General features: G+C 32.2%; 1 protein-coding gene across 1 annotated transcript in view; it reads right to left on the bottom strand.

Annotated features, from left to right (window-relative positions):
- LOC111615513 (aryl hydrocarbon receptor nuclear translocator-like protein 1) overlaps positions 1-11,627 on the bottom strand; it is a gene marked incomplete at its 3' end in the record, with an annotated part of 33,994 nt that overhangs the window by 10,052 nt on the left and 12,315 nt on the right. The window contains exons 8-9 of the mRNA XM_023356917.1: positions 11,602-11,626; positions 654-771 (exon numbers count right to left, since the gene is read on the bottom strand). Of these exons, the coding sequence (XP_023212685.1) occupies positions 654-771; positions 11,602-11,626 (143 nt within the window). The remainder of the gene's footprint in view (positions 1-653; positions 772-11,601; position 11,627) is intronic.

The raw sequence follows: 11,627 nt of genomic DNA, 5'->3' as shown, positions 1-11,627 counted from the left end.
AGTGATACTTAGCTTCGATGGAGAATTACATACTTTATCGTACAGTACATACATATATATTTTCACGCTTATAATCCAAAAAGAATGATCATCTAAAAAATAATTTTATAGAACTTACCATGAAGAATAAAGAGAATTCTAAGAAACAAAAAGATGATGACATTAAGGTAGCAGAAAAATCATATGAGCAAATGAAGAAAGATTTGGACAGATTATTGAAAGAAAATGAAGATCTTTTTATATCAAACACTCCAACAATTCCAATCACATACATATGGATTATCCTTGGAAGTATAGGAATATTAATTCTACTTATCTGCATATATTATATAGTCAAGCATATTTGTTGGAAACGAAGATTTGAGAAGAGGATCAAGAAAAGGTCACAACAAGACATTTTGCTTCAAGAAATTCCTCAAGGAAATAATGCAGAAGAAGAAGAAACGGAAATAGTCGAACCTGTTGCAAGCTCAACTGAACAAGCTTCAAGCTCAACACAGACAAAGAAGCACTTTGTTCGAACATATCGACTTTAATTTTAATTTGCTTTTTGAGATGATCATTTCATTCTTGATTGAAAATTTTTGATTATATAATNATAGTTTTAATGATTACTTTTGAAATTTATAAATTTTGTTACAAAGAAATCTTACTTTTTGCATCTATTAACTTTTCCTTTGGAGAAAGATCTGAAGATGAAAGCTGCTCTTTTACTTTAGCAATATCTTTTGGATGAAGAATATCAAACCAGTTCTGACCCAAAAGATCACTCTATTAAGAATTGAATAATAAAATAAAAATTTAGATCACTTTTATATTAGAAAAATATATGGAGTCTAACAATTTATTATTTACAAATAAGTACTCATACTTGTACATATAATTTTATGATGGATTAATACACTGTCGGCAACAAAATAATAAACTGATATCTTGTTTTTTTCAATACATTTATGTGGGAAGTAATAGAACCAGTAAGCAGATCTGTATTTAAATGGAACATATAGAAAATATAAATTGACCAACTGAGATATAAATTTAGTTTTACTTATTGTATTCTTTTGAAAGGAAACTGAAGTTATATGTGATGTGTCAAGTAAATTTTGCAAACAAAAATAAAAAGGGTACAAGACATAAATCCTACTTAAATTCTTCAAAATTCATGCATTGTATTTTCAATCAGAATAAACAAATAAAAATCAAATTTTCTTTATTTATAACTGACTATTCATAAAAATAAATAATGTGTGAGCTATTACTTTTAAAATATTGAATAATGTAAAAAAATAGAAATATTAGGTTGTTGCAAATGAAATGGCTATTCTTACTTCTGACTTTGAACACTTATTAATTTACATAAATTAAAACTTACATATTCAATAAAAATTGTCTCCACCAACATTAATACGTGTGAGATCCGAAAGGCCCTAGGCCTCATTTAATAATTTTTATTAATATGTTTAAATTTTCGACAAAATAATACTTCGTTTTTGGTGAGAAAAATAGTGTTTTAGACGTGGGAAAAATAGATGACAGATGACACTTCCTTTCCACAGAAGAGAACATCCGCTGTTTTTCCCTTATCCGTTAAAAATCTCGCTCAGATGGGAAATGGTTACCCCTCATTCATCCCCCTTTCATCCGTTCTCACGAAAGAGTTACTGAACGATGATTGGACGAAATTTTGAAATAAAAGGAGAAATTAGTCAGAATTCGAGGAGTTCAGCGACGAGTTCTTCGACAGATCCGAAGCATACAAACTCCACATACGTTTCCTTCTTGATGGCCAACGCCCATAATGGAGTCAGATAGACTAAGTCCCGAGTCTACACTTAGAAGAAGTGATAATTTTATATTTTGTGCACGAGTTAATCTCCCATACGAAAGAAAGATGAACCCTATCTACAAGGTGTCCTATATCTACAGAAACGAAGACGACAACTAACAGGTCGTATGTTTAGAATCATTTGTGAGCTCTCTCTCGATCGCGCATTAGCTTAGATTAAGCCGTAGTCTCTAGCTTGTCGTATAATCGTTGTATTTGGTTATTTGTATTCGTTTGTTTGAGACTTATTAAATTATACTTATGTTTTATTTTATAAGAATGTCTCCTCAATTTATTCCGAAACAGATCGCATACGCGTGTTAATCCGCGTTTAAAAAAAAGTTTGATTAACTGGTGTCAAGGAATCCTGACGTAGATCCGAATCTCGCGATTTGGATCATTATAAAAAGCCCTCCTATAGGAACTTTTAGGATCGGATCTCTCGATCTGAAACCTGGAGAACTAGTTTTACCAGCTGGGTGCCGATTAAGCGTTACTTGAGTACTACTTACTCCGTAACCCCGGCTGATCTCACATACGTTTTTCCCAATGCATTAGAAATACACAACACCAATTTCATAGAGATCATGGGTCCAGGAGAAAAAATTACACACCCATCCTGTATTTTAAAAACTATTGCCCTCAAAAGCCAAAAAGTCATTAAAGGTATTTTTTATCATATCCTCTTCCTTGAAAACTTTCCTTGCCAAAAAACTGTCCAAATGTATAAAAAAGTGAAAGTCAGTTGGCAAAAAGTCTGGAGAATAAGGTGGATGGGGAAGAATTAGTTTTGTAGGTTTTAACTCTAAAACTGAATTTTAGTGTCCTATTAAGATCAGTTAATATAAATTTAGCTTCATCAATAGTAATTACTTTATCTATTTTCAAATTGTTTATAAGTTTTTTCACGTCACAATTAATAATTATTAAATTTAGCAAAAGATGGCACCTAACACCTAACTCTAGTACCAAATTATCTTATAAATTATTATTAGTTTAGCCGGTTCTAGCCCGATAATTTGTCATTGGTTGGTGTATTGCTTTAATGTATAACAGGTTAGTTGATGAAGTTTGTTTATGTCACAGTTTATTTTAAGGATGGAGTTTGCTGGGAGTTTTTGGTAATTATCTTTGCTGAGGATTTTAGAAGATATTTCACTGTGTTGTGCTTTGTCCATGATAATAATCTGGTTTGTTTTATCAGCTTTGATTATTTTTATGGACTATTAGGAAATTTCTTGACAACAATAACTTAAATTATTGCTGTCAAGAAATTTCCTAATATCATTCATATTACTATTAAATTTGTATATTTTCTTCCTTTCAGATTTACTTAATAAATGTCTTGTTAATGAATTTTGTAATGCTGTTCTAATGTTCAGGGTCAAAATGCTATCCATGTTATGTAATATGCCTTCTATTGTGATTATTAACTCTTTTTTGGGAGCCCCATGGGGCAGTTGTATGTAATGCCAATACTATAACTTCCTGCATGTTTTTTTGTAGTTTTATATCAGAAAAGTTTATTATATGGTTGTTAAACCAGTTTTTCTTCTCTATTAATATGGGATAGGTTAATTTTCTTACTAGCTTATTATATTTATTCTGATAATAATTTGAATCTTGTTGGATTGGGTTTATATTAACACCTAATTTTTTTCATTTAATTATTAATTTTCTAAGTTTTTATTTTTTATAGTTAATTAGAGATTTTATTATTAGTCTATCAATGATCTCAGTGTTCTTAGATACAGTTTCTAGTAGACATTGAAAGTTGTAATGTGCTAATTTGACATTTTTAGACATACCTGTAAATATCATATATTCATGTGCAACCTGTCTAGGATCTTGTTTAATCTCTCAGACAATTCACCAATTTCCCTAACATGTTTAGATGTCAAGAAATGGTTAAATAATATCCAATATGTTCAACCTTTTTACAATTTCCAAGCAGTCAGATGATGTTCAGATTCAATGATGTCCTTCAAATGTTCTGATTTTTGAGATTTGTATTCCCAAAATGAAATTTTTTGAACCAATGCTGGGTGGCTTGCTCACATACAGAACCTTCAAAAGTTTTATTGGTATTTTGGGTTGTTTCAGCTGCATTACATTCCTGTTTATACTTGTAAAAGAAAATTATTCAATTTTCTTTTTTCCATGCCATCAAACAACCAAAAAAACAACCATTTCATTTGCAACAACCCAATAATAATAAAATATCAACATCCACAACACATCAACACTGGAGATGTAACTCAACACCTTGTCTGGTACCTGTTACTGGTGCGTTCTGTGAAAAATAAGAAAGAACTATTTATCAGTTTAAAAACATTAGTGATAAACTTTATTTTTCACAGAATACACCGGTAACATGTACCAATAATAATAATACAATTTAAAAAGCATCAGTATTTTAAAAACTATTGCCTGAATAAAATTAGAAAGACTGTTTTAATTTCAATAATTTTAAATAATTTCACATAATATTTAACAATGCAACTTCTTATAACAAACTTTTTACATAATTTTTATTATGTATAATTAGATAATGTAAATTATGTAAAAATTTTATATTATATAATTAAACATTGAATAACCTGATCTTTAAGATTAACACCAAATGATTGCTTGATAATATCAGCTATATTAATGCTACTATTAATAATTAAATGTTAAGTAATTTGGCTTAGAAGTAAGCATAACTCTAGGCCAGATTACTTAACACTTAATTATTAATAGTAGCATTAATATAGCTTAACATAATCTGGCAATTGTTTGGCATTAACTATATAATTAATGTTAGTTATGACAATTCAACATTATTCTAATATAATGTGAAATAATTCTAACAAAATTTTTTTTTAAAATTCAATCATTTAAAATTACACTCATTGTCATTAAAATTAGCATACCAAGAAGGAGTTGTCATATTGCTGTAAACTTGGCATAAAGATAAGTCTGAAGCAGATATGGAAATAATTAAGAGTTACAGCATGATGGCTCATTGCATAATGTCAGCAGAGTGTTAAAGTGCATCTCCCTTAGCCTATAAAAAAAAAAAAAAGCACACAAAGGTATTCTGTCTATAGTTTATCTGTTGCAGAGAGACATTATCACTAGAGATGCCTTTATGTCGCAATCAAAGACCATATGAACAACTAACCAAGTCTGAGAGAGGAAAGATCATCAGGATGAGAAACCAGATGGTCATCTTGCTAAATAGCCCACCACCTAGGCCATTCTGTCAACACTGTGAGGAGGTGTTAGGACCAGTAGACAAAAGAGAATTCACATACAGCACCCAGACTCAGGATACTCTCAACAGATCACTAGCTGGGAGGCCCATCTGGTCCTCCAATAAGCACACACATAGCTGATTGTATTGCAGTGGCGTGCTGTGACATTTGATGATAGGGAAGCTGTGTTTCTGTAAGAAGCCGACTTCCAGGGGCAATCAGTTAATTGCGCGTCAGTGATGGTCTAGGGCCCATTTGTTCGATAAGCCAATAAACACCATAGACTTCCCTAAATGTATTTTTAACATCACAATTACATTCCAAGTCGATAGCCACGATATAAGGGCTAAAATTATAAATAAAATAATAAAAACTTACTTGGTGAAATAAAATGTGTGGTGGATATATGGTACATACCTGGTACAAAATATTCTTCAATTATATTAATATACTTTTAAAGAAAATTATAATTAAATATAGTTTTGTAAAGAAACGTACATAAAAATAACATAAAATATTCTTTACTTTTTAAATCTTAAAACAATCCACTTAGTCAAATAGTTCCCTACTAGTGACTAATGGATGGAATCAGAGACCTGGTAGGTGAATGCACGCGGGCTGCCAAATCCCGAAGGTGCCGATACCAGTCAATGTCAAATGCCTCTTTTGTCGCATCACTAGTATACCTGAAAGGACACGACATGATTGTTGTACATTTTAAACGTTTCTCACCATAGTTGTAAAAATCTAAATATGTTAAACTTAATAGATTATCCATCGTTTGTTTTCTAACTAATTCGTTTTAGGACCAGGATCCATGGAGATTTCCAAAATCTACAACTTTTTGGTCACTCTCATTAAACTGGAAAAATTTCTCTCTTTATTATCTAATATTACGAAGAAATCAGTCTTCACTGCACTCAGTTAGAGATGGTTCGGTTAAGCTTTTGTTTAAGTAAAATTCCGGCTCTTTCAGCAGGGTTTTGTTTATGTCCCCAATTTGCTAATCGCTTAATTATTTAACTACTTCTTAAGTAGAAATAAGTCGAAACCAGTTACTTTGTACTTGAATATTTGTAGTCTTGGGAAAAAAGTGGAAAGACAAATTTTTATATGGACAACGGATGCATACATCGTAAATTTAAGGAATATGAATTCTAGAGCTTTTTCTGTACTTCATGCATCTCTCTCATTCATTAAATTTAGTTGTAAACGATGCTGCCAAAGTAACAGTTAATTTTTTAACATTATACAAGAATTGTACACGTTTTTTTCTACATCCCCTTAAAGATGGGATATACGAAATTGTAATATCACTGGTTTAACATTGAAATCCGTGAGTAATATAAAATCGGAGAGCAAAATAAAAATATCAAATATTTTAGTGGATTTTTTTTAACTCCTGTCAACTATACAGAACTATCATAAAAACGCACCAGTAAATTCTTATCAGTTGGGTTAAGTTATAAATCTACTCGCGATTCACGTAATTGGGCGAGGGCGGCCAATAATCTAGCAGGCAGGCAGCTAACAGCCCAGAACTGGTCCTGGATAGAATTGGATGCATTATATGTATAGCATCCACCTGAGGACCTAGGCTTCCACCAGCTAAACTGGGTGAGGTTGGTGCTTTGTAAAGTGCGTGCGTGAATCGGCTTTTTGGATGCTAACAATATGGCACTTCCACTCCGCCACTAATATTCGAATATACAATAGCAATCTTATCTCTTTTTTTTACGTGTAGTATAGAAATTTATAATAAGATACATAATGCAGTTATAATAAAATATTATGCGATTATTTTCATATAATTAAAATTAATATATATTTATTTTTTAAAAAATACAAGGGAAGCGGTGCATCCACCGCTTCCAATGACGGCACACCACTGCTGTATTGCTGTCTGCCATCCAGACACAAATGGTGCCATCATTACAGGCCCCTGTGTCTGTGTGAGGACCCGAACAGGGGTCGACTGAGAGGTCCGAATTATGGGTGTCGATTTAAAATAAAGAGCGCCTTTTCAGACACTAAGGAAATGGATTAGGTGTCTCGATTGAACAATGCAATTGTTTTTTTTTTGTAAATTTGTTAAACAATAGAAACAGATAAATTCGAGGAAAACGCGACGAGAGAGAGGAATCATGTTCAGTCGCAATGTTGACCTCTCCCGCGCCCTTCATTAGGTTTCGAATTGTCACCAGGTGACTATGAGAGACCAATGGAGAGGCGACGACAGTTAAGAAATCTATAAAACCGTACGACTCAAGGGACAAAGGTTCTTGGTTCTTGGTGCTCCTCTTCAGGATTTTTGTGATCCTACTTATCAACAGCGACCGATTCATCAACTCCTGTGACTTACTGTCGCTCTCCCATGACGTCTTGATTTGCACAGATTTGCCTTTCACCAGAGACTTTCGCCGAAGCTGTGCCGCACGCCCCGGGGCCGTCGATCTCAACGTACGACATCGAAGGACCAAACGGAGAAAATCGGACCCTTGAAGGAACTTTTAATTTGCTCCCCGAGCTGTGTTATGTTGAAAATTTGAAGAACGTTGTAAGAATCTTTTGTTATATAATAAACGGGTTAAAGATGGTAAACCTGTCTCAGAAAGTCATTCTGCGCCCACACGACAGAACGGACCGCTCGGCTGTCGAAAAACACTCACCCTAATCGGCTGACCTCACATCTGTTCATACCATTTAGAAGCACCTGGGTTTGGTATTATGGCAGCCATTATATCTGCTGCCATTAAAAGCCATCCATAGTCACCTCTGTTTGGAGTAATGTTGCTCTCAATGGGATTGAACTGCAACAGAATGGAACCAGGTCATCAACAGAGATGAATCCAGATTCAGTTCAGGCACTGACAATGACCTGTCAGTGCCTAAACTGGAGATCCCGTGAATGCCTTAATCCTGCTTACACTTTGGAGAGACACTAGCTCCACAGCATGTGTGATAGTCTGGGATGCCATCACATATGACAACCAGTTATCTCTAGTAGTGATCCAAGAGACCATGACAGCCCAGGGGTATGTCGGTGACATTTTGCAGCCACACATGTTGCCTCTCATGGCAAGGCTCCCAAAAGCCATTTTCCAACAGGACAATGCTCAACCACACACAGCAAGGGTGTCACAGGACAGCCTCTGTCATATTGCCACACTTCCCTGGACTACCTAGTCCCTACTTGTCACCAATTAAATATGTCTGGGATTACCTGGGATGCCAAATTGGACAGGAGCCTAGGAGTTTTGCCAGACTAGAGGACCTCTTGCAGTAACTGCAGACTGAGATGCTGCAGCACAACATACAGCACCTGTATGCTTCCATGCTTGCATGTATCACATTGTGTATTCATGCTAGACATGGCCCAACAGAATACTAGAACCCCCTTTCATTTGTAGTTTTTCTTTCAATAAATGATCATTTTGCTTTCATTTTGTAATCACTTACTTATATCACTGTTACACTCACACATGTACAATTTTGTTCGATTCTGACAACTCATTCTTGGTGCACTAATTTTTATGGCAATGTTATCAATAATACAATACTGGTACTCTCTAACAATAATAATACAAATGGTGCAGAAATGAAACTAACACCTATATGCAATTTGCAGCAAATAACTGTAAAGTTCTAAGATTTTTGGGCACTATTTAGAGATCCTCATCTGGATTTAAAACAAAAAAACAGTTCTATCATTCAACAGAGAATACCGTTACATTTAAAATAGAAATTCCAAATATTCAAAAATATGTTCAATACAAATAATATAAATGGGCTATTCCATGTCAAGTGACCAAAGTCTGCAGCTTGACCCCCTCGGATTTCAATTAGAAATGGCACAAAGGTAGCTAAGGATCTTAAACTAAACCATGCAAAACAGTAAGCCCACATGTTGTATGGTTCCTGAGATATAAGTCAAAATGTGAAGGCACCTCAAGACACCATAGTGATGTCTTGATTATGCAAAACAAAAACCACACTAATAACTAATAAATTTAGAACTATACAAAACTATGGAATGCAAGTTAGCCTGTTAAACACAATCAGCTAATAAGCTATGTAATCAAATTAAAAGATCTTCAATGTGTATGTTTGCTGAACTGTGCTCACCCAAATATTATTGCAAAGATTTTGATTATTTCCAAAAACAGTTTGATTTCTAGAGTAATCTTGTTTTGTTTCATTTTAGGCTAATAGAAACAAAATGGTTATTGTTTAAAAGTTTATTTTGAATGCTTGTATTCCTATGATAAGGGGATATGCAAAGAATTTGCAACTAGAATCAATCGAATAGTTCTTAAAACTATGCCAAGATGCTACAGAATATTTGCATTAGTTCATGGTGCAAAACCACTACCAGTTTTTTGAACTGGCCCCCCATTGCCAAGGGACCACACCTGATAACCAGGCAAGGCCAGAAGCAACTTTTTTTTTTTGTTTTGTTTTTAATGTAGACTCACACACAAATCATAACAAACAAGAAGACTGGTACTAAATTCTAATTAAAAAACCTAAAAAAAAATTAAATAGAAACATCTTCCAAAACCCAATTCATTACAATAGAGCCAAGTGCATTTGCAAGGCAATGCATCTGCACAGCAAGTGAGAGTTGCGGGATCGAGTCCTGCTCCGGGCCAATTATTTTCTTCCAGATTATTCTAAAATTATTTAATTAAATTATAATTATTAAATTTAATATAAGGTGGCACCTAATGCTTCCCTCTAGGGACAAATTAATCAGTAATTCAAATTATTATCACTGGAATATAGCCTGATATTACACAGCAGTTGGTATGGCTTTAAAAAAATTAAAATACAGAAAATCAAGTTTTCATCTTTTACATACATTTATGCAATTATGAAATATAAATTTAATCCTTTCCTCCTTTATTATTGTTACAGTAAACTATTAAAATATTTAAAGTTAGGATAAGAAAACTTTGGACTAAGTTCAGACATTGTATTTTCTCATTAATAATAGTAATAAAACTATAATGTTTATGTCAGATAAGTAGAACTAGTATTTAGCTTAAACATAATTAAATTTATGTTTATAATTTACATTATAGCTTGATTTTATGCATTTATTCACTCATTATAGCTTGATTTTATGCATTTACTCACTCCTAAAATCTAAATGATAATTACTGTATCTAAACAAGAAATACTTTAAAAGTAATTGAATTTGTATTTTACCAAACTAAGTACTCAAAGAATGAATTTCCAATTGTAAAAGTATTATATTACACATATTAAAGTGATATATGAATTGTACAATATTTATTCTCAATGTATGTCTTGTCTCTTTAATCCGATATTAAGTTCGGTAGACTATCATTACAGCTTTCAGGTTAGACACTTCTTTTATTGTTTCCACATATGCATTTCAGACTTATATAAATGTTAAGTCCCTCTTCAGTGCAATACTATGGTTCTGTCTTTTAAACCACAGTGTACAACGGAAAGTTTTTAAAAAAACAGAACCATAGTATTGCACTGAAGAGGGGCTTAACATTTATATAAGTCCAAAAATGCATATGTGGAAACAATAAAAGAAGTGTCTAACCTGAAAGCTGTAATGATAGTAACTGAACTTAATGTTGGATTAAAGAGACAAGACATACATTGAACATAAAAACAGCTATCCAAAAGTGATATTTAGAACAATATTTATTCATACTGTATTTATGATGATGATTCTATGTATATTCTGAAATAAAATAATTTGATATAAGATTTCCTCAGCAATTTCCAATCAAATTACAGAAAAAATTTTGATTTTGACAATTAGGAGAGTATTGATTAAATAATCTAGATTAATTTAATTGCATTTAAAAATTGTGAAAAATTAATACTTAAAATGTAAAATTTAATAAAAGTACCTGTCATTAAATGATTCACTCAAAATTTATATTGATAATCATCTCTGATAATGATATGTACTGTACAATATTAAAAAGTTAATTAAATTAAGATTCTTATTAAATCACTCAATAATAAATACAGTAAACTCCCTCTAACTTAAGATTAAAAGAAGATGAAGGTTGTCCTAGTTAGTGAGTGTTTTCTCTGATAATGTGGAAACAGAAATATATACAGTATAGCAATTTATTATGAGCAGCTCTTCACAGAAGTCTTACTGAGCATTAGTAGGTTATATTTTTATAGGAAATGATCTAAAAAATTTCATGACACTACAGTATATAGCCATGTACAGTCTTTAGTAACTTATCAACTACAATAATATAATGCATGATATCTTAAAGACTTCTGGGTATTGTAAACACTCATTAATTATAATTTTTCTATTGTCAAGAAATTTTAGTTAACATACAATTTTGCAAATATGCAAAATACAAGTTGTTAAGGATTTACTGTAATTCCATTTATGATTGTATCAAACAGAGTCTAATTTACAATTAAATTTTATTTAAAGAAGCTAGATTAAGAACAATTTAATTGCATTTCATAAAAATATTTTGCTTAATAATTTAATATAAAAAGTAATGAAAAATTCTAAACCTGTGAATAATTAAGAGTAATATAAA

Source organism: Centruroides sculpturatus, unplaced genomic scaffold, assembly GCF_000671375.1.
Source record: "Centruroides sculpturatus isolate CEXI.00-Female unplaced genomic scaffold, Cexi_2.0 scaffold2310, whole genome shotgun sequence".
Taxonomy (NCBI): Eukaryota; Metazoa; Arthropoda; class Arachnida; order Scorpiones; family Buthidae; genus Centruroides; species Centruroides sculpturatus.
This window is presented reverse-complemented; position numbering and strand designations above follow the sequence as displayed.